Source organism: Labrus bergylta, chromosome 7 (assembly GCF_963930695.1).
Source record: "Labrus bergylta chromosome 7, fLabBer1.1, whole genome shotgun sequence".
NCBI lineage: Eukaryota > Metazoa > Chordata > Actinopteri > Labriformes > Labridae > Labrus > Labrus bergylta.
This window is the reverse complement of record NC_089201.1, coordinates 30,081,304-30,103,370: the sequence shown is the minus strand read 5'-3', so window position 1 is coordinate 30,103,370 and position 22,067 is coordinate 30,081,304. Positions and strand designations below refer to the sequence as shown.

General features: G+C 40.3%; 3 protein-coding genes across 3 annotated transcripts; 2 read left to right on the top strand and 1 right to left on the bottom strand.

Annotated features, from left to right (window-relative positions):
* The first annotated feature begins 663 nt into the window (after positions 1 to 663).
* On the top strand, positions 664 to 7,721 carry fam185a (family with sequence similarity 185 member A). The gene is made up of 8 exons (XM_020655111.3): positions 664 to 1,236; positions 1,325 to 1,434; positions 2,858 to 2,950; positions 4,075 to 4,213; positions 5,454 to 5,495; positions 5,600 to 5,695; positions 6,542 to 6,676; positions 6,815 to 7,721. Exons 1-8 carry the CDS (start codon positions 792 to 794, stop codon positions 6,925 to 6,927), a joined length of 1,173 nt encoding a protein of 390 aa, XP_020510767.2. The 5' UTR covers positions 664 to 791; the 3' UTR covers positions 6,928 to 7,721.
* A 314-nt stretch (positions 7,722 to 8,035) lies between these two features.
* On the bottom strand, positions 8,036 to 21,951 carry fbxl13 (F-box and leucine-rich repeat protein 13). The gene is made up of 17 exons (XM_029281441.2): positions 21,855 to 21,951; positions 20,587 to 20,696; positions 20,401 to 20,508; positions 18,296 to 18,391; positions 18,069 to 18,204; positions 13,661 to 13,713; positions 12,992 to 13,092; positions 12,352 to 12,481; positions 11,784 to 11,882; positions 11,477 to 11,597; positions 11,221 to 11,383; positions 11,014 to 11,133; positions 9,605 to 9,728; positions 9,423 to 9,503; positions 9,051 to 9,185; positions 8,805 to 8,968; positions 8,036 to 8,715 (listed from the first exon to the last, which is right to left on the bottom strand). The coding sequence occupies exons 1-17, from the start codon at positions 21,949 to 21,951 to the stop codon at positions 8,646 to 8,648; spliced, it is 1,908 nt and encodes a 635-aa protein (XP_029137274.2). The 3' UTR covers positions 8,036 to 8,645.
* LOC109999931 (leucine-rich repeat-containing protein 17) lies at positions 12,175 to 17,266 on the top strand. The gene is made up of 7 exons (XM_029281440.2): positions 12,175 to 12,411; positions 13,947 to 14,217; positions 14,307 to 14,783; positions 14,888 to 15,102; positions 15,654 to 15,809; positions 16,215 to 16,356; positions 16,888 to 17,266. The coding sequence occupies exons 2-7, from the start codon at positions 14,093 to 14,095 to the stop codon at positions 17,168 to 17,170; spliced, it is 1,398 nt and encodes a 465-aa protein (XP_029137273.2). The 5' UTR covers positions 12,175 to 12,411; positions 13,947 to 14,092; the 3' UTR covers positions 17,171 to 17,266.
* Positions 21,952 to 22,067: the final 116 nt, after the last annotated feature.

The window sequence follows — 22,067 nt, the reverse complement described above, 5'->3', positions numbered from 1 at the left end:
AATGAACGATTTAATGAGTGAGTAAATAAGTCAACAAAAATAAATTTCTTTGTTTAATTGAAAATAAAAATGAATTGTTGTTTTTATATCATTGAAAAAACAAGACAGTGCTTCAATTAAAACATAACTTGACACAAAGGGAAAATAATGAAATTTTGGCTAATAAACAATGTAGACTATCTTATAATAGGCCTACATAAATATAATTTTTTTTAAAATATTTTATTACAAATAAAATATTTATTTTTATTTATAAAATTTGTATATTTAATGTAAATATACATAAAAATAGGCCTGATGTTATAAAGAATGAAGAAAAGATTAAATGTGAAAATGAATTCAAGAGATAAAATAGTGAAAATTTAATTGGTAAGTTAATAAATAGATAGGGGTAAATACTTTATTATGATTTAAATATTAACATCAATTTATATCAAATGTAATTAAATTAAAAATAAGAGTCTTATAGCCTCAATTTTGTCTGAAATTGTTTATTTGAAGTCACATTTCTTTTTAAATTTCAACTTAATATAGGCTACAACATTTAAAATAATGACTTAAATTGAATTGTGATTTATTTCAAATAAAGAGCAATGGTTTACAAAAGCTTCAAGTTACAGGTTACGCTTTTATTCTGAAAACTCGTACCGGAACAAGTAGTATTTTGACAGCCTTGTGACAGTCCATGTTGTCTGAATGAAAGATTGTGTTGCTCAGCTGTATGTGTTGTTAGATTCGGCTTCTTGTTAAAGTCTCAGTTTGTTGTGTTGAATGAGTTCAGCTGATAAAAGATGTTTTGGGTTTCGGAAATCCAGCGAGGAAGTGTCGGGCTTCTCCGCTGCTTGTCCGCTGTGACAGTCAGCCACATGACTCCCATAACACGCCGCTGCCCTCTGTACACTTCAAGGTGTTTCTCCATCTCTAGCCCTTCAAAGTGTCCGACACATGAAGAGTTGACCCCGCCCCCTCTGAAGCAGTGGGCTCTACATGTGAGCCCCTTCAGCTCGATACGGGCCCGGCTCGGCTGCGGCATCTCAGTCCGCCCGCTGGACCCGCACAGCTTCCCCGAGGCTGACCGAGTCTTCATCACTGTTCACGGGACAGTCACCCAGGAGGAGACGGTCGGTCTGGATCACCTGCACGTCCGCTATGATGAGCAGAGCCAAGAGCTGCTCATATCAGCAGAGAAGGTTCACAGCGGGGTGTCCATTGAAGTGGCTGCACCTATCAAAAGCAGTGAGTGTCCGTTTTTATTTTAATGATAGCCTACTGTCTTATCCTTTGTTGCCACTCTAACATGTGTTGTTGTTGTTGTTGTTGTCAGATGTTTTGATCACTGCTCAAGGACAAGGCAACGTGCAAGTGAGGAAAATGGAGTGTGATGTATGCAAGGTTCACACAGAGAAGGGCAACTGTTTGCTGCACTCAATCCGGGTGAGTGCTGACCTCACAACACAACTTACAAAAAGTTATATTAGAAACACACAAGAACATGCATTGGTATGTTTGCGTATCCTTGTAGGTTTTTTTTTTTTTTTTAGCAATACTGCACGAGAAGGAGTGTTGTTATGCTGAATATTGATGGCTGTGCGGTCTCTTAGCAACAAGTGTTTGTTGACAGTTATAACCTGAGGGATTGTGATGTGTAAAAGTCCCAGTAGTGAAATCTGTATCAGCACTCATTGATTGCCTCTTGTACAGTCTGATTATTTGGTCAGAGCAAAGTTCTGTATGATGGCCATTTCCACCTTTAAAAAATAGAGAAACTAGAACAGTTTGGCACCTTCATGTAACTCTCAAAGTTTCCACAAATCTGAAAACTGTAACCTTCTTGTGTCAGTAAAGGCTTATATACACAGTGGAAACGTCTCCCTGTTTTCTTTAACATTAAAGGGATACTTCACCCATTAGCATTAATCTTTGTATCATTAGAAACCTGGTAGTATTTCTGAATGCTCGTGCATCCCGCCCTCATTTTCCCCTGAGATGAGAAATCTTTGTATTTCTGAGTCTGAAAAGGAGCTTCCAGTGACGCAAGATGACGATTTTTGTGTCACTGGAAGCTGTTGTGGTTAGCGGGGTGAAACTACAACGCTAGTTCCTCATATTTTCGACCACTGAAGCTACAGACCAATCACAGATCAGTGGGTGGGAACTCACTCCCAGAATTGAAACTTAACGTCCGCAATATTGCTTGGAAGCTAAGCTAACAGGCTCTATGGAGAAAGATGATAATGGAGAACAAATTTAAATAAAGCGGCGAGACGGCCGCTGCCGACAGGCCGGTCTTGTGTCTTGGCTGCTTCCGCTCGAGCTGGGGTGGACTGGTAGAGTCGGTGCTCTCACTGTTTGTCTATGGACACAGACATAGAGTCTGTTTTCTGAAAATTTCTAAGATCAATTCTGGAAGAAATCTCTGAATCAGTTGAGGAAACGGCCTTATGTGTTGAAGTAAATATGTCTGTAAACCTGACCTTAGTGGGAGTGGCCTGTGGTGCTGTGCATTCTGGGATTTGGTGTCTTTCATCCACATGAGCCAAAAAGACACTTTCTGTCTTTTCTCGGTCAAGAAGGCTCCAACTTCAAAATGTATTTCACATTTCTACATATATGACCCAATGTCAGTACAGATTCATGTTTCAACGGGTGAAGTATCCCTTTAACTTGCAGCTTTACTTGCAGCATACGTTGTAGCTTAAAAAAGCCACCAACAGTCTTAAACACTAAGTCCTCAGTCTGATCTGGAGGGAATCAGCGAGAACAAGCCAAAAGACTGTTGTTTTGAAAATGTGTTCTTGAAAGCATCCATGACATTTGAATGATCTTGTTTCACGTTTGGTTGTTTGTTGTGTCACAGGGTCACCGTGTTGAGGTCAGGTCTCAGGGAGGACACGTTACAGGCGCAGGCACCATCCATGGGAATGTGGACATCAGCACATGTGGAGACGGTGTAAGCACAAACAGTGTTTCACTTACACTGAGCAGCCACTAGAGGGCAGCAGAAGCCTGAGTAAAAACTGGATCTATACATGTTTACAGTTCTTTTCATTAGGAGACAAGACTTAAAAAAAAGGGTAAATATAACTACCGGTCAGTAAAAAGTCCACGATACATACTGATGTCTACAACAAGCTTTAATCTTGACATCATGGAGACACCGTGAAAAATAGAACAGATAAGAATAATCATTTCATGTTCATATGTCAACAAACATATTTCATGACTCATATTTATTTCCAAAAGTCAATTAAACGTTGTTACAATGTAAAACAATATTTACCGTGTTCGTCTCATAGACTGTAAAAATAATGGACAAGACAAGCTCCCCGGTAGAGTGAAGCTTTTATTTTTAGAGCTCCCCCTGCTGACTGGCTGCAGTATAGGTCATAAGCCCCGCCTCCTCAATGATAACAGATGGGATGTGGGTCAAACTGTAAAGCTAAAATACTCTTTTTTTCTTTTTTTTAAATTTCCAAACCTAAACTCTGCTGTGATCATGAGTTATTATCACCCTGCATTGTGTTCAAATGCTCATTTTTCTGTGAAGTTTGTTTTAAATAAGTTATTTGAGGTTGAAAAACTGGATTTTATGTCATATTTGATGATGATTGACAGCCGCCGCTCTTGCGTAGCTCTCTTTGTGAATAACAAAAGTTACGTAGCGAAGGAAAGCCGAGACGCCGTTGAACATTTCCACTCCGTGTTTGTCTCTCTGACAGAATGAGTTGTTCTGCTGTAGTTCGCCTGCTGACCAACGGCGTAGCCTAACTTCCCGGTCAATAACGTCATGTGACATTTAAATTAACTTTATCGACAGGACGAACATAACAAACAAAATAACAACATCTTGACTAATAAATGACTGAATTAACAGTAAAACCTACTTGTTTTAAGATTGAACGTAAAGGAAAACTAAATAAGCAATAATATTAAATAAAAGTCAAGCTTTTTTAACTTCATGTGTTGCTATGGCAACCTATTTAACTCAAGCAGCGCCAGCTACAGTAAATAATGATGTTAATGATCACCTGGTGACTGTTTTGTGAAGTTTTGATTAAGTGTGTGTGTTTGCAGGCCGTGGATGTTAAGAAGCTCCAGGGCACCACAATGAACGTTTCAACAGAGAGCGGCTCTTTGAAGGTCAAAGCCATCTACGCTGAGTCCAGCTGTGTGTCGTCGAGCTCTGGGAGAGTAGAACTGGGACACGTACACGGTGAGCAGTTTGCACCTGCTATTCTTCAAGTATCAGCATTTAACTGCCTTAAGTTGAACTTTTTGTTGGGTTATTATCGCCACAACTCAATGCATCGAGAAAAGTTGGCTTTTTTCTAATAGAGATTTTTTTTTTATTATTTTGGGTTTAATGTCATGTTCAAGACCACTTTTCAGAGTCGGTATTAAACCAATAAACCTACAATTAATAAGTGACCTACTTTAAATCTGAGTTAAAAAAAAGAATTTGAACTTTTTATTCATTGGGAACATGCAGCTTTAAAGTCTTTATATGTGATTTTTCACACTTCAATATAATATAAATCAAGTATCTCCTCTGAAAATAACTCTGTGAGTCATGACTGTCTACAATGGGTGTAACACCCGAGTCCCACTGTCTGTGATGTTTTCAGAGTTTTCAGAGTCCTATCTTCACTTTGTTTACATCGCCAGGACGGCCGGCTGACTCCTCCCCTCGTGTATAAAAGTTGTTTAATTGAGGGACTAGAGAAAAGAAGAATAACATACTGTACTCACTGCTTAACTGTGTTTCTAGATCACGCTCATTTCAGGTAAATTTACATGCAGTGTGAAGATACCAGCATAATAAAGATCACTAGCATTAGCATGCTAACACAACAATGCAGCGCGAGTTGTTTTGGTTTCATGCTGGTGCTCAAGGGCGACATCTGCTGGATCAAAAAAATCACATATAAAGCCTTTAAAGTCACAACAACAGAACTCAACTTACAACTTTAACCTAAGCAACGTTTCTTAAAGTAGACAAAGCGTTTTTCTAGTATGTGAGGAATCCTGTGCTCTGAGCCTAAATAGTCTATTAAACTGAAATGTGGCTGTGGTCACTACACAGTCTGTTCTTGTTGTGTTATTTTTTGGTTGCTATAAAATGTGGTAATTGTAAAAAGTCTAATTGTTGGAAAAGAGAGTAGGTCATAAAAACAACCAGAACTGTGATGTAAAGTGCAGAAGGTGTGTCATCCACATTTTAATTAAATGTGGAACCAGCGTAGCCTTTTAGCACAGATACATGGAAACAATTATCTTGTTGACTACAGCGGTGCAGGTAAACGATCAACAGTGTGTGATAGAGACTTTTCTTCAGCCCAGTTTCTACATTTTTGTTGCCTGATAAAAGTTGTGTTTATCTACTGGTGAGGAAAATAATAAGATCGCTAGTTTATACAAAGCTTAAACTGACCTTGTGCTTTTCTATCAACAAGGTTATGCCACTGTGAAGAATGAGTCTGGAGATACAGTGATTGGTAAGCGTGCTGATCTTAACAGTGATCTGCAGTACATATGGTTTCTATCCAGTTTCAGTATCTGGTCAAAGCAAAAACACCTGAGGCCTGCTTTCCTCTTGCAGATGGTTCAAATTCTTCCCTGAAGGTTTCCTCACACAGCGGAGGCATTGATGTCTATGTGGGAGACGGTGGCAGTGCTGAACTCCACAGTCAGGAAGGTAAATGCACTGTATATGAAACAAAGCCCCCTTATGGACCACAGTTCTTCTTCCCTTTCACTTGCATTGTAAGCACGTGGTTGACCTTTTTTCCCGACGCCATATTGCTGTATTTAAAACTCTGAAAACCTATCTTTGGCTGTTTATCCTCATTCACCTCATTGAATAGTGTATGTAACCCTGTTTATGTCCAATGGGTGGCGCTGCTGTAAATAATTATCATTGTCTTAAAACTGTGGAAAATACCAGGAGTGACTCTGCACAGCTCCTCAGAAATCTCACAGAACAAGAGCAAACGTCCGGGTCACATATCATTTGTAGATGCTCTAACAATCATATTTTAGTTGAAGGAAATACATTTAATAATAAAATATATATCTATGATTCCTCACAAAACATGGTTAACCGCTCGGTTGAGTTGCCAGTCCACGCACACGGCCTGACTCAAGTCACTCATTTCTTATTTTGTTCACCTTTTCTAACCATTTCTACTCATTCAATTTGTTAAATAAATTATAAGTTATTTTAACAAGTTCTACTCTCTGTGATGTTTATATATGAAAAAACTCAACATTTTGTTGTAGAAATGAAAGAAATCCATTCATGCCCAAAGTAACCCTAAACAGGCAACCAGCTGGTTGACCTGCATATCTGCTTCCTGATTGGTTAATCTGAAAACTATAACCTGAAGTGTTGCTTAATGAAGAGGCAGGAATACAACTTTACCAACAAATAATTTTTTGCAAATGGATTTCTTAGTGTGGAAGTCAAAGGGTTAAAGCTCTGATCTCTCTGTTGGTTCACATATTTTCTTGTCTTTCCTTTTTTTAATTCAAACATATTTAGGCGCTGTGTGTGTTCGCGTCCCCTCCTCCCTGAAAGCAGGGGTGGAGCTCTGCGGGGCGTCGGTGGCCATCGGCCCAGAAGTTGTTCTGCACGGAGTACAAAACAACACGACTGACGACCAAACCATAGTCACGGGTGAGCCCATTGCATCACACTCATGGGCACAGTTAATCAAGCGAGCTCACAAATAAGAGAATAAGCCAAGAACGTTCATTTTCCCAACAACGGTTTCCTGTGTGTTTGTCTCATTATGCCCTGCTCTGTGTCTCTCAGGCTACATAAACACAGAGTCTCCAGTGCAGCAGTGGGTTAAAGCGCAGGCAGACAAAGGCTCCATCACGCTGAAGACACAGAGCTGGTTTGAGTCCCTGAAGCTCAGGAGCTGAAAAACATCACTTTGTAATGCTCATAAGAAGTGGATGAACTTTAACCTCACCGCAGTATGTTAAACTCAATGATCAGAGTACTTCTACTACTTCTACTACACTGTGGGGAAATTGTCTCACACGTATTTGACACATTTTATTTATGTGTTAAAACCCCTTTACACCCTCTGAGTCTGGAAAGTGTTGAACTGCAGTGTGTCATTGCAGACCGTTGAGCTTGCACTAAACTGTCAGTGGTTTTTGAATGGTAATTATAAACTCTTTTTTTTGTGTTATTGTGAGATGAGCTATTGCCAGAGACTGTTTGACTTTGTGTAAATATTATAAACACGTGTTGAAAGTCTCTTTTCTAAGAAGCTACCTCAACCTCTGTATGCTGTCTGATTCAGATGCAGGTCACATTTAAAACACCTGATGACAACACAACAACATGTCCCTCTTTGAATATTTCAAAACAAGCTTTTTTATCATCAAACTGAACAGATATGAACTTTTCTCCACTTAGAAGCTTTCTCTTGATCATGAGGTAAACTGTCTTCACTTATGTGCTTAGCATACCGATGTAGGTACAACGAACATAATGCAGATCTACACATGATAAACACTTACAAACTCTGCTTTTACCAAAAAATGGGTGGTTGATTTTACTTAAAAGAAATGCGGCCTTTAAGTACAAAGAATGGATATAGAAAGATAGATTTAAAGGAGGAAAAAAAATGTACACATGCACTCCATAGACAGACTGTTATTTGTAAAAAATATATATATACATTATTAAAGTTGTATCTCTTAAATCAGGCCGTTGGAATGATGTGTGACACCAGACAGTTCAAATTAAGGATGCTTTCTTCTTAAAGGCTTTATATGTGATGTTTTGATCCAGCAGATGTCGCCCTTGAGCACCAGCATGAAACCAAAACAACTCATGCTGCATTGTTGTGTTAGCATGCTAATGCTAGTGATCTTTATTATGCTGGTATCTTCACACTGCATGTAAATTGACCTGAAATGAGCGTGATCTAGAAACACAGTTAAGCAGTGAGTACAGTATGTTATTCTTCTTTTCTCTAGTCCCTCAATTAAACAACTTTTATACACGAGGGGAGGAGTCAGCCGGCCGTCTGGGCGATGTAAACAAAGTGAAGATAGGACTCTGAAAACTCTGAAAACATCACAGACAGTGGGACTCGGGTGTTACACCCATTGTAGACAGTCATGACTCACAGAGTTATTTTCAGAGGATAGACTTGATTTATATTATATTTAAGTGTGAATAATCACAAAGTCTTTAATAGTACACACATTCGCTGGTTTTGTCAGTAATTGGTTGAACAGTGATGTCCTTACCACAGCTGAGAAACAGATTATGTATCTGTTTTTCAAAAATATGTTTAAATTTGTTTACAAACTGGATGTGGAGAATGAGGCAACCATCTTAGGAACGAATCCCAAGCTCACGACTCAAACATTAGCTCTTGTTTAAAAAGCTTTACTTTACTACTGACTGTATGAAGTATCATCAGCAAAACAGAACATGTTTACAAGCAATAAAAAAAAGAAGTCCCTATGACAGTGTGCTATCTCTTTATATTCCTAATTGGGAACTTTTTTTTATCTCTGTATTTGCTTCTCTTATCACTTACGCTCTAACTGTCCCCAGATATCTTGATGTTTTTTTGAGATGGGGGTGCACCATTTTGGCCCATGTGGTTCAAAAATCAATACGTAGAGTCATCACTGCTGTGCTTCCAGTACGCCACACGAGGCTGAAGCTTCAAGGCAGCTGCCCTGAGGGACACAAACACACTCTGGTTATTACAGAGTAGAGTGTAGAACTCTTTTTGCTTGCAGCGTTTCACTAAAGTTTGCTTCCTTACTTGGAGATGCTGCTGCAGGAGACCATGGTGATGGAGCGGAGTGGAGGACAGATCCTCTCTAAGTGTCGGAGGGAGCGGTCTGTGAGAAGAACACAGCCGCTCACATCGAGGTCTTGAAGGTACTGAGATCCACTCGTCAGATACTGAACCGCCATGTCTGTCATCTGGAGCAGAGCAAACTAGGATATTATGGACCAGGGAGCATTTCAATGCTTTGTGTGTGTGTGTGTGTGTGTGTGTGTTTACCTTTGGACAGCCTGACATCCTCAGTGTAATGAGACCTCTGCAGTAAAATGAAATGGCTCTGATGGCCGAGTCTGACAGAGCTACACAGCGAGACACATTGACCTGCTCCAGATCTCTCGCGTTCTTACACACCTTCTAAACTCGTAAGAAACAAAATTGGGAAAAGAGAACATGAAGGAAACTGCAAACGTAAAATTTGTTTAGTTTTTTTTTTTTTTTAGAAAACAGTTTGTGCCAAAGTTTGTTTACTGAAAGCTGCTGATTAGCAACCCCAGGAAAAAGAAGTAAACATGAAAGCCACCAACAAGTGTAAACTTCCCTATAAAAATGCCACATCTGTTCCAAGAGTTGAAATCCTGTCTTGGTTTGTACCTCTATGCCGATGTCTGTGATGCATACACACTCAGCAAGATCTAACTTCTTCAAGTGGATTTCTTGGAGAGCTGCGAGCCCCTAAAAACACAAACACTAGGTTAAAGAGCTCCAAAGGGGGGGCCGCTTATCTTCTTTTCATGAATGTGTGTGAGGATAAAAAACAAACATCTGAACAGTACCTGATCCTGGATGTTGCAACCACTGATGTCAAGAGAGCAGATAGAGCTGCCACTCAACCACTCCAGACTCCTGTCAGTCAGTCTCTCACAATAACTCAGGTTAAGAGCGTACAGCTTACACAACCTGATTAATAGTATATACACACACACACACACACACACACACACACACACACAACAACAAAAAAATAGTTGCTCATGACACTTTTTAAAAGACCATCAACCTCAAATATCAGGGAGGACTCTTGAACATAAAGGGACTTGCAACTTCCCTGCACTCAGAAATATATATTTTTTTAACAATAATCACAGTTAAAGGCTTTATATGTGATTTTTTGATCCAGCAGATGTCGCCCTTGAGCACCAGCATGAAACCAAAACAACTCACGCTGCATTGTTGTGTTAGCATGCTAATGCTAGCGGTCTTTATTATGCTGGTATCTTCACACTGCATGTAAATTTACCTGAAATGAGCGTGATCTAGAAACACAGTTAAGCAGTGAGTACAGTATGTTATTCTTCTTTTCTCTAGTCCCTCAATTAAACAACTTTTATACACGAGGGGAGGAGTCAGCCGGCCGTCCAGGCGATGTAAACAAAGTGAAGATAGGACTCTGAAAACTCTGAAAACATCACAGACAGTGGGACTCGGGTGTTACACCCATTGTAGACAGTCATGACTCACAGAGTTATTTTCAGAGGATAAACTTGATTTATATTATATTTAAGTGTACATTTCAGGCCTCAGTGTAGACTTACACTTAAGTCTTTAATAGTACACACATTCGCTGGTTTTGTCAGTAATTGGTTGAACAGTGATGTCCTTACCACAGCTGAGAAACAGATTATGTATCTGTTTTTCAAAAATATGTTTAATAGACTGTCATGACTCACAGAGTTATTTTCAGAGGATATTCTTGATTTCTACATTTAAGTGTGAAAAATCACATAGAAAGACTTTAAAGAAAATGCTGATCATCACATTGGTACAAAAATACTTATAAAGATTTATTTTGGGGAATTCTGTGCCTTTATTGGAAAGATAGGACAGTGGATAGAGCTGGAAATCAGGGAGAGAGAGAGTTGGGGAATGATTTGAGGGAAAGGAGCCCACAGGTCGGATTCGAACCTGATCCGCCCACTTGGAGGACTACAGCCTCCATACATGGGGCGCACGCTCTAACCACTACACCACCAGCGCCCATCTTTTCTTTTTTAGATGATTTTATATATTTCTCATGTTTTGTATTTTGTGTAAATCAAGTTAAGAATCCACATTCTATTCTTTAAATTACAGTCAAACCAGACGGGGCCAGAGGACAGCTGGTGTATAGCAATCGGGAGGACATTACGAGGGTTAATAAAACTATACTCAGCAAGGTGAAGTCATGTTTAGTGCTCGTATAAACCTCTGTCCAATCCTCCTGACAGATACATCAGTGATGCCGCTGCAGTGACTGACGTTCAGCTCTCTCAGGTGGTTGGATGACGAGCCTTCAGTCAAGCACATGATTCCATAATCACTCACCCTGAAAACACCAAACAGTGAACTCATGATGTCTTTAAAAAAAAAAAGCAGGTTATTATTATAAAACGTAAAAACACAGAAGTCACACTTGTAACAAACTGATATGTCCAGGTGCTGCAGATTCTTCAGGGTGGCCGCGGATGTGAGGCTGGCATCTGTCAATCTGGGACAGTCTGCAGCGTGGAGTCTGCAGAGGCCCGGCGAGCTGCTGCACACGGCCTCCAGGCTGACGTCTGTCATTTGGTTGTTACCTGAAAGTGCACAAAACTTGACTTTAATCACTTCTCTTTATTTTGTATGCTGCATGTAGAAATGTACTCTGCAGAAAAGTTAAACGATCTCACCCTCTGTGCTAAAAGTTTTCAGTTTGGCCACCTCAGCGATGGCTTTGAAGGCGATGTCGGAAAGATGAGGAGCATCCAGCAGAGAAATGGCAGACAGACAGCGACATCTGGCAATCAAGGCCTGTGGGAGAAGAATCAGGCCGAAAAGGTTGTACAGTATATGTTGCAAGGGAAATAGAATGTTTTGACCAAAAAATGAGGCGTAAAGTGACAAATTATTTTCTCATTAATCTCAGATTTTCTACTTTTGTTGTTTAACATTCCAGAGCTGGGGATGTTGATCCAGATGTTTTTAAAAAAGACTTACCAAAACACAGCTATCCGACAGTGTGATCATGTCATTGATCACTAGCTCTCTGAGCAAAGGACATCCGGCTGAGATGTAACGGAACCCATTTACCGTCATCTAGGAAGAGGGACAGAGGAAAACATGTGTGTTCTCTGGAATCTGAATCATTTTTCCAGCATGCAGCTCTCTCCTTGGCCGCCTCATGTTTTCAGGGCCCCCGTTATGTGAAACCACACATCTGGAACCAACCTCGAGCAACATTCCCTGAGGATAAAGCGTTTTAATGCCGGGGTGCGTGTGTGTCATGTTATAGAGAGTGTGCACATGGTGAGTGGGAGGGAGTTAGCTGTTTGTATAAACCCAACCCTCCTTATGGACAAGGCTGCATGTTACTCCTCCTCTCTTTCAGATCGATGTTCTTTTCGCTCTGGGCAAACGGATGCAAGACGAAGAAGAGACACGTGTGAGCAGAGAGGGGTGACTGGATCTATCCAAGGCACACTTCATTTTTAAAAAAGCCAATAAAGTTTGATTTGAGCCTGAGAATTGACTTCAAAAGAAAACTGAGAGGAGCGTATCAACTGACCTGAGTGCAGCCGGAGAGGTCAAGGTGGATGAGATTGCGACAGCCCTTCCCTGTTCTCAGGTACGTAAAACCATTATCTGTGAATCTGTAGCAGTAGGCCAGACTCAGGTATTGAAGGTTGACACAGTTCCTGTTTGAAAAACCGATAAGATTTCTTTGTGTGGTTAAGTGCTGGTGATAATAGTTTGTTGTTTTGTTGTTATTGTAAGAATAAAAAAGTGTACTTTCTCCTTACTTCATAAGAACAGATTTGAATTTAAAATAAATGAAATGTAGAGATCCTTAGATACTGTTATGGTTGAAAATGTAACATTTCAAATGTACTTTGCATACTGCTACTACCCCGAAATACAGAGATTTAAAGAGGCTTAAACCATAAGCCTGCAAATCTGTCATCAATGCAATCAATCGTTCAAGATGTTTTAGTTATGAACGCCCACATCTGTTGCTTTTAAATCTTTAAGTTGGCACAGATCATGTTGCTTTAAGATATTACATAAAAGTCTGCAGCGGGGCTGTTCATCATCAAATAGGCAGGAAAACATCTGCATCAATACAGGAATGTCTTTGATGTGTGAGTGAGCTGGACCATACAGAAGTGTAATCAGATAACATGGGGGGCGGAGGGGGGGGGGGTTACCTGGACAGTTCTCTCAGAGATTTGTTGGTGATATGTGTGCAGGAAAGGTTCAAGTAGAGCAGGCAGGGACAGGTCTCGACGATTCTCTGAACAATCTTATCCTGGTGAAGAGCAGAGATGTTTGTTTGTTTAGTTCTCTCAGCAACACATCCACTGCCAAAGGTCTGTATCCACATATATACGTATAGAGATTGACAAAGAAATAGGATTAGGGTTTTGATGAAGACTTTACAACTGATGTTTTTTTGATGTATCACCTGTTAAGGTAAAGATATGTTGCATCACAGCAATAATAAAAAAAAAATGTTTGTTTTAATTTGAGCTTTGTTGTGGAAAAAAAAAAAAGGTCATGTTTTGATTAAGTCCCTGATCACAATGATTGGGTAACCAGTAGAAAATGTATATTTTATGATTATTAGATATTGTATTAGATGATGAATCATCCACACATTGCATTATTCTTTTTTTTTTTTTTTTTAAGATTTATTTTGGGCATTTTGTGCCTTTTAATGTAGAGATAGGACAGTGGATCGAGTCAGAAATCAGGGAGAAAGAGAGTAGGGAATGACATGCGGGAAAGGAGCCACAGGTCGGATTTGAACCCGGGCCGCCTGCTTGGAGGACCACAGCCTCCGTACATTGCATTATTCTTGTAAAAAAATGACTCACTGTGACGTTGACACACTCTGACATATTGAGCTCCTGGAGGTTTCTGCATGCACCTTAAATAAACAACAACAATTAAGAGTAAAAAAAAGGGAAGGCAGTCTAAAACAATGTAGTAAATCTTCTACAGTCTTTATATGTGATTAATGATTCATAAAGATATATTTAGGGTTATGTAAGAACCAGCATGAAGAGTGATGGTTTTCTGCTTTCTGTCAAAGCTGGATATACATTCCCAGACGGCTCCTTTGCTCTTACATAATCTTCTTCCTCTCACTTTTCTCCGCAGGCTGAGCAGCAGCAGCTGTGTTCCATCAACAATAGCACTGTTGACCTTTGACCCAGTGCTGCCATTTTTGTAAGACCCTTGTCACACACCGCTGCTTTGACTCCAGCCCTTCTCACTAAAAATAGAGAATCCCCACAGGGCTCAGGATGCGTTTGACCTCCTCTCTCCTCGTGGCCTCCCTGCTCCTCCTGCTCCTCCCGTTCAGCGACGCAAAGAAACCTGGAAAGGGACGAGGTCTCCGAGGTGCCAGACACAAATTCACACGTGATAGGTATGCTTTTTTCTCTTGGGTCTGATTTGTTTAAACCAGCTTTCCCCTCTCTTACAGACATAAATTAATTTCTGCATCTTTTCAAACAGGGTAAGGGGTGTCGGGTCTCACAGCAGATCCCGCTCCTCCAGACTGGCGACACCTGATTGCTCTGAGCTCACAGAGTCCGGAGAAGTCTTCGTCGACTGCCAAAGCCGACGCTTTAACTCCATCCCCCCCTCACAGACCTGGTCTCAACAACCGAAACACCTGCTTTTAGCTCACAACCGGATCAAAGTCCTCCACGATGGAGCCTTCTCCGGATACGAGGGTCTAACAAGTCTGGACCTGCAGCAGAACCACATCACTTTAGTGGAGGAGGGAGCCTTCCAGGGCCTGACGCAACTTACAACCCTGCTGCTGCAAAACAATCGTCTGGGAACACTCAGCGAAGAGGTCCTCATCCCCATGCCCAACCTGGGCTATCTACGTCTCCATGGTAACCCTTGGAGCTGCCTCTGCCCGATGGACAGCCTCATCCGCACCCTGCAGGTCCCGAGCAACCGATATCTAGGAACACATGCCAGGTGAGTCTATAAACAAGTTTCTGCAATCTAATGCTCTGAAATCACAGGAGTATAAGTAATAACTCAATCTAATCACACCATTATTTATCTATTTCCACCTCTAGGTGTGCAGAGCCCCTCAGGCTAAAAGGCCTAAAGTTGAAGCAGGTTGACCCTGAGATGCTCTGTAAGGAGATGGACCCAGCCGGGCACCCGCAAGGGGACGAGACAGAACCCTTATTTCACATCGAGCCCAGTCATATTCGCACCAAACCGGACGCCACCACGTCTTGCAACACCTACCTTTTTCCCCAAGTACGGATGGACTGCAGTCACCGAGGCAAGTTCACTGTCAGCTTTTTCATCTCTGAATCATAACTCTGAACCTTGCTGTTTAAAAAATCCCCTCAACATGTTTCTTATGCAACAAAGTGGTGAAGAGAAAATACCTTAAAGCACACGTCAGAGAGCTCATATGTTCATGATTACAGTGCTGTTAAATGACTGGAATGACTGAACTTCCTTTTCCACACAAAAGGGATTAGCAGGGCTTGACGTGGAACTGGCAGAGTCACATGTCTGGCTTGGCAGGTGTTTTGATTAAAATGTGATGTTGCTGCTACTTTCACCTCTGACTGAAGTCATTTGTTATCTCATGAACAACTCAGGAAGAGCGAGCCAATCAAAGTTAGGTCAACATATCAGAAGTAGACTTCTTGGTGTTTGCCTAAGAATAGACAGGGCTAAAAAAAATGCCTGCCTGTGTTCTGCATTTACTGAACGGAGGCCTGGATTTATTAATTTAAAAAAAAATACTGAACATGTTTTTTGGTCATTAATCAAATTATGAAATTGATTTGAGTTAACCTTTTCTTCTTTTATGTTTTTAAGGTCTAACAGAGGTGCCGACAGGTATTCCAGACGATGTTGTTCACATCGATCTCTCCCACAATTCCATCAGTCAGCTCAGAGCCAAAGATTTCCATGCAGCGAGGAGCCTCAGAACACTAAACATCAGCCATAACAACATGGAGAACATTGAAAAAGGTAATTGTGCATTTAATGCCGTATGCCTATTTTATCATAAGCATTGAATTTCACAGTATGTTCTTTGTGATTCCTGTAATTTCCAAACAGAAAGCCAACAAAAACATTGTTTTCTCTTTGGCTGATCTTGTTGAATTATCAGAAGCCAAGAGGTTGAGAACATCTTGCAAAACTTGTGCTGGCCTTTGTTTCCCATTTTCCCTGTTTTAATGATGTTAGGAATTCTGCCAACTTTGCGTTTACATTATTGGATTTATTTATGGTGAGGAACAGCCAAGAGGGTTACACTGTACTCGTGTGATTCAGACACTTTTGTAGCCCACACATTCCAATGAGGGTTTGTTTGCGCCACAGGCTCTTTTTATAAATATTCTGAGAGAATAACCTTTTTTTTTCATCTCGTAGCATCCCTGTCTGGACTCCTTCACCTCCGAGAGCTGGACCTGTCCTACAACAGTGTGCACTTCATCCAGTACGGGGTTCTTGAGGACCTTTACTTCTTGTCACAGCTGAAACTTGGAGGGAACCCCTGGGTGTGTGACTACAGGTGGGTTTCTCTTCCTCAAATACTGTATTTACAATCATTTTCTTGAAAGTCTTTATATGTAATGTTTCACACTTAAATATAATAGAAATCAAGTATCTCCTCTGAAAATAACTCTGTGAGTCATGACTGTCTACAATGGGTGTAACACCCGAGTCCCACTGTCTGTGATGTTTTCAGAGTTTTCAGAGTCCTATCTTCAGTTTGTTTACATCGCCCGGACGGCCGGCTGACTCCTCCCCTCATGTATAAAAGTTGTTTAATTGAGGGACTAGAGAAAAGAAGAATAACATACTGTACTCACTGCTTAACTGTGTTTCTAGATCACGCTCATTTCAGGTAAATTTACATGCAGTGTGAAGATACCAGCATAATAAAGATCGCTAGCATTAGCATGCTAACACAACAATGCAGCGCCAGTTGTTTTGGTTTCATGCTGGAGCTCAAGGGCGACATCTGCTGGATCAAAAAATCGCATATAAAGCCTTTAACAGCTGCTAACCATTAATAAAAACCCAAACCTTTTTTTTCCAGCATCCATTACATGGTCTACTGGCTGCGTCTGCATCCGGGGGTGCGGCACTCTGGCTTGCTCTGTCGCTCCCCTCTGGAGCACACCGGGGAGCCTGTGCAGGAATATGTGAACTCCTACAACAGAGGCTGTCCAAAGGAGAGGCAGCAGAGCAGAGCAGATCCAGATGAAACAGACCCCAAGCTGTGGAACACACCGATGGAGGTGCAGGGAGAGCTGGAAGAAGAGCTGGAGCCGAGCCACCTTAGAGTGCCACAGAAATACCAGATCTACAGGCTGTCCTGAGTCCAGTGAACATTTGAGCCTAAAGTTTGACTTTATTTCCCCGTCTTGATTTCTTTCAATCTCATTAAACAGTCTGTATCAGACTGAGTAACTATGCTTTGTCTGTGTTGTCTTTTTTAATAAGATAGAAATATTAATACTAGTAGTCTTCAACCTTCCTAAAAGAGCACATGTCACTCCGCTGTTCATCTCCTTACACTGGCTCCCAGTTACTGCTCGCATCAAATTTAAAACTCTGCTGCTCGCTTACAAAACAGACACAGAAACGTCTCCTCCTTACTTTAACTCTCTGATCCAGGTCTACACTCCCCCCCCCCCACTACGCTCTGCCAATGAAAGGCGTCTGATCCAACCTTCACAACAGGGTCCTAAGACGCTGACTAGACTCTTCTCCTCTGTCGCCCCCCGGTGGTGGAATGAACTTCCAAACTCCATGTGATCTGCAGAGTCCCTCTGCACCTTTAAGAAAAAGCTAAAGACCCAGCTCTTTCATGAATACCTACTAACTTAATGATGATGGTCTCCATATTATTGATGATGATGATGGTAATGACGATGGTTTTTCTTTGATAACGACGACTTATAAGATGGTTTCTATACTGATTAGAGCTCTCAAGAACTGCCCTCAATGTTGTGCTTTGCCTCTGGTCACTTCCTGTCAGCACCTGTGTGTCCAATCAGATTCAAAGCTGATCGTTTGCTCTTACTGACATTGTTCCCTTTTTTCTAGATCCTTGCTTGTGTTGTTCTTACTCTCTGATGTACGTCGCTTTGGATAAAAGAGTCTGCTTAGTGAATTGTAGAATTGTAGAAATAATACAGAGTTTTGACTTTTTATAATTCAAATACAGAAACATACATCACATGAAACCAAAGCAACAGGGTGTTCAGCACTCACTGATACATGTCAGGCTGTTCCACCTCAGAGACGTGCAGCCGCGCAGGTTGAGATGGATCACAAACGGGCGATATTTCTGCAGAACCTGCTGCGCTATGCCGTCTGTTATCCAGTGTTTCTCCACAGAGAAATTGATCTAACAAAAGACAGACATTAGGGGAATTATATTCCATGCCTCAAGTATGGCTTTTAAGCAGTATGATTTTTTATTTTAAAAAAGTGCAGACCTGACTCCACAATGCACCAGACTGAACAAGAGATTTCAGCGTGCAACACACCTCAGCACAAGCGAGCCAATCTCGGAATTCTAGATATTGAAGGATCTGCAGAAAAAGAATCACATGATAGTTGTGATGATGGATACATGTGAGCTCCCTTTTGGTCCATCCGTCAAACATCCAAGTGATAATAAAATAGTCAAGTTGTATTCATCAAAATAATAATCATGTGTAAAAACAAAATAAAGCAGAACCTTCTCTAAGTCAAATGCTATGGAAATCAATACACAGTTTAAAGCATTCAGTGAACTTCCATACTAGTCCCACGATCAACATTTCTTCTCTCACATAACAAGCCATCGGTTTCAGAACACCGTAAGATGTGTGTACAAGTAGCCTCTTTCCTTCTCCTAACATAGTCATGTTGAAACACTCTGTTTAACAAGAGAATGGTGTGAACATAAATAACAGAACAAACAATGCCAAAACTGCGCTCACTTTGCCAACGAGCATGAATTAAAACAAACGGGGTCAACAACTGGTGAGTGCAAGCAGAGTCAAAAAGATGACGAGTTTTAAGCATCTTGTATAACCTCCACAGCCACTGGTCTCAAAGTGCTGCTAAACATTGAGACCAACAAAAGGTCGTTATTTGTTTGGAAATCTCAGCACAGCAACAGATCTTGAATTAGAGTTGCTTCATAAGTATAACAAAGTTTGTTGTCACAGGTAAGAGGTACATTCGACCACTATAGCAGCAACTGTCATCAATTAACTGGCCTTAAAGAGACTGAAGCCTGTTTACTTAAAGTTATGTAACCTGCATGATCTCATCACTACGGAAGAGGATTAGGGCCACTGAAATAAAACAATTTTGGTTCTGATATTTTTTTTTTAATTCTGACTTTAATCTCAGAATTCTGACTTTATTCTCAGAATTCTGACTTTATTCTAAATAATGTAATTTTATATTTCAAAGCGGGCAGCGGCATGAATAAAGTCAGAATTCTGAACAATTTTGGTTCTGATATTTTTTTTTTAATTCTGACTTTGATTTCAGAATTCTGACTTGAATCTCAGTCAGAGAACTTTGATCTCAGAATTCTGACTTTGATCTCAGAATTCTGACTTGAATATCAGAATTCAGACTTGAATCTCAGAATTCTGACTTTGATCTCAGAATTCTGACTTTGATCTCAGAATTCTGACTTGAATCTCAGAATTCTGACTTGAATCTCAGAATTCTGACTTTATTCTCAGAATTCTGACTTTATTCTCAGAATTCAGACTTTATTCTCAGAATTCAGACTTTGATCTCAGAATTCAGACTTTATTCTCAGAATTCTGACTTTATTCTCAGAATTCAGACTTTATTCTCAGAATTCAGACTTTATTCTCAGAATTCAGACTTTGATCTCAGAATTCTGACTTGAATCTCAGAATTCTGACTTGAATCTCAGAATTCAGACTTTATTCTCAGAATTCAGACTTTATTCTCAGAATTCTGACTTTATTCTCAGAATTCTGACTTTATTCTCAGAATTCAGACTTTATTCTCAGAATTCAGACTTTGATCTCAGAATTCTGACTTGAATCTCAGAATTCTGACTTGAATCTCAGAATTCAGACTTTATTCTCAGAATTCAGACTTTATTCTCAGAATTCTGACTTGAATCTCAGAATTCAGACTTTGATCTCAGAATTCTGACTTTGATCTCAGAATTCTGACTTGAATCTCAGAATTCTGACTTGAATCTCAGAATTCAGACTTTATTCTCAGAATTCTGACTTTATTCTCAGAATTCTGACTTGAATCTCAGAATTCAGACTTTGATCTCAGAATTCTGACTTTATTCTCAGAATTCTGACTTGAATCTCAGAATTCAGACTTTATTCTCAGAATTCTGAGATAAAAGTCAGAATTCTGAGATTAAAGTCAGAATTAAAAAAGGAACCAAAATTGTTTTTTTCAGTGGCCCTAATCCTCTTCTGTACATCACTGACTGTAAAAAAGAGAGAAAAAAATCCATCTATGTGTGGGAAATAATGGGGCTCATTAAGTGAACAGAGAATCATCAAGAGAGTGGTTGAGTGATAAATGAAAGTTGGACAACCTTCAGTAAGAGGAAGCTAGGGAGAATCAACAGCTCCTCACATCCTTTCCCTGTCTCCTGGACTCTGTTGGGGTTTTCATAACGGCCCATTTCTACACTCTGCCAGATCTACACAAACACAAATGGAGAAAATTGTATAAAATTGTATACATGTACTTAATAAATGGCTAAAAAATTCAAGCATACCTCAAGGTCCTCTCTTGTCCTCGTTGAGTCCTTCACAACGTTATGCCATGAAGCGATGATGCGCTTCAGACGGCCATAATTTACAACTCTCTCAAGTTTGGCGACAGCGACTGAGTTGAAAAGAAATTTGAATTTTGTTTTAAAAGCACAACACTTTTTATGGTCATGTTTTATGCTCTGAATCTTTTTTCAGAGGAGGATAATGTGTGGGTTTAATAATGGCAAAAACATAATGATTATTGCTGATTTGGGCGCCCCCTGTGGACAATGCTGTACGTCTTATCTCTTTGCTTATCTGGTCCTTTTTTTGTCTTAACACAAAACTCATACCGCTGAAAATCGAATGTATCATTCATTGATAAAAGTCTGTTTTGGCAGTATGTAGCTCTGCACTTTGTATGACACCTACCCACAAGCGGCGGTTCCAGCCATTAAAGGCTTTATATGTGATTTTTTGATCCAGCAGATGTCGCCCATTAGCACCAGCATGAAACCAAAACAACTGGCGCTGCATTGTTGTGTTAGCATGCTAATGCTAGCGATCTTTATTCTGCTGGTATCTTCACACTGCATGTAAATTTACCTGAAATGAGCGTGATCTAGAAACACAGTTAAGCAGTGAGTACAGTATGTTATTCTTCTTTTCTCTAGTCCCTCAATTAAACTACTTTTATACTCGAGGGGAGGAGTCAGCCGGCCGTCCGGGCGATGTAAACAAACTGAAGATAGGACTCTGAAAACATCACAGACAGTGGGACTCGGGTGTTACACCCATTGTAGACAGTCATGACTCACAGAGTTATTTTCAGAGGATATACTTGATTTCTATTATATTTAAGTGTGAAAAATCACATATTAAGCCTTTAAAGATTACTATACAGAAATAATCAGTCTTGAGGCTGATGGTCTCTTTTGCTTTCGAAGTTCATCATCAAACATCAACATTACTGTGAGTCTGTTTCATAACCAGTCAAAAAGTCCTCATAGTAGCTTTACATTTGATTGTACTGAATTCCAAGTTGGATTTAGCATATAAAGTCCAATTCACAGAGAGGGAAGAATGAAGGGGACAGAATGAGTCATGAGTGGGCGTACACTTAGGGGAAAAATTGAATTTCAGTTTGGATGCATTTCTTAACCAGACTGCTTGTTTTCTCTGGTTACACTACAGAGACACACAGCTCACACAAAAACATAAAATCCCATGAGTTAAGCCAAAACTCCTCATGATGTATTTTACAGTCTGAATAACTTGATTAATCACCTACCAGCCCGTGTCTTCTTGTGAAGTTTCACCCAGTTTGACCATTTAGTGAGTGCAGCCTGCTGACATCTCCTCACACAACGTTCCTTTGTCAGGTCCATCTTCTGATCCAAACTCTATGTAAACTCTATCTCTTACTCAGCTGGTGAACCTCTTCCAGCTCATCATTAATTCAGAGCACAGGTTTGAAAGCACACTGTCAGAAAGCTGCATTAAT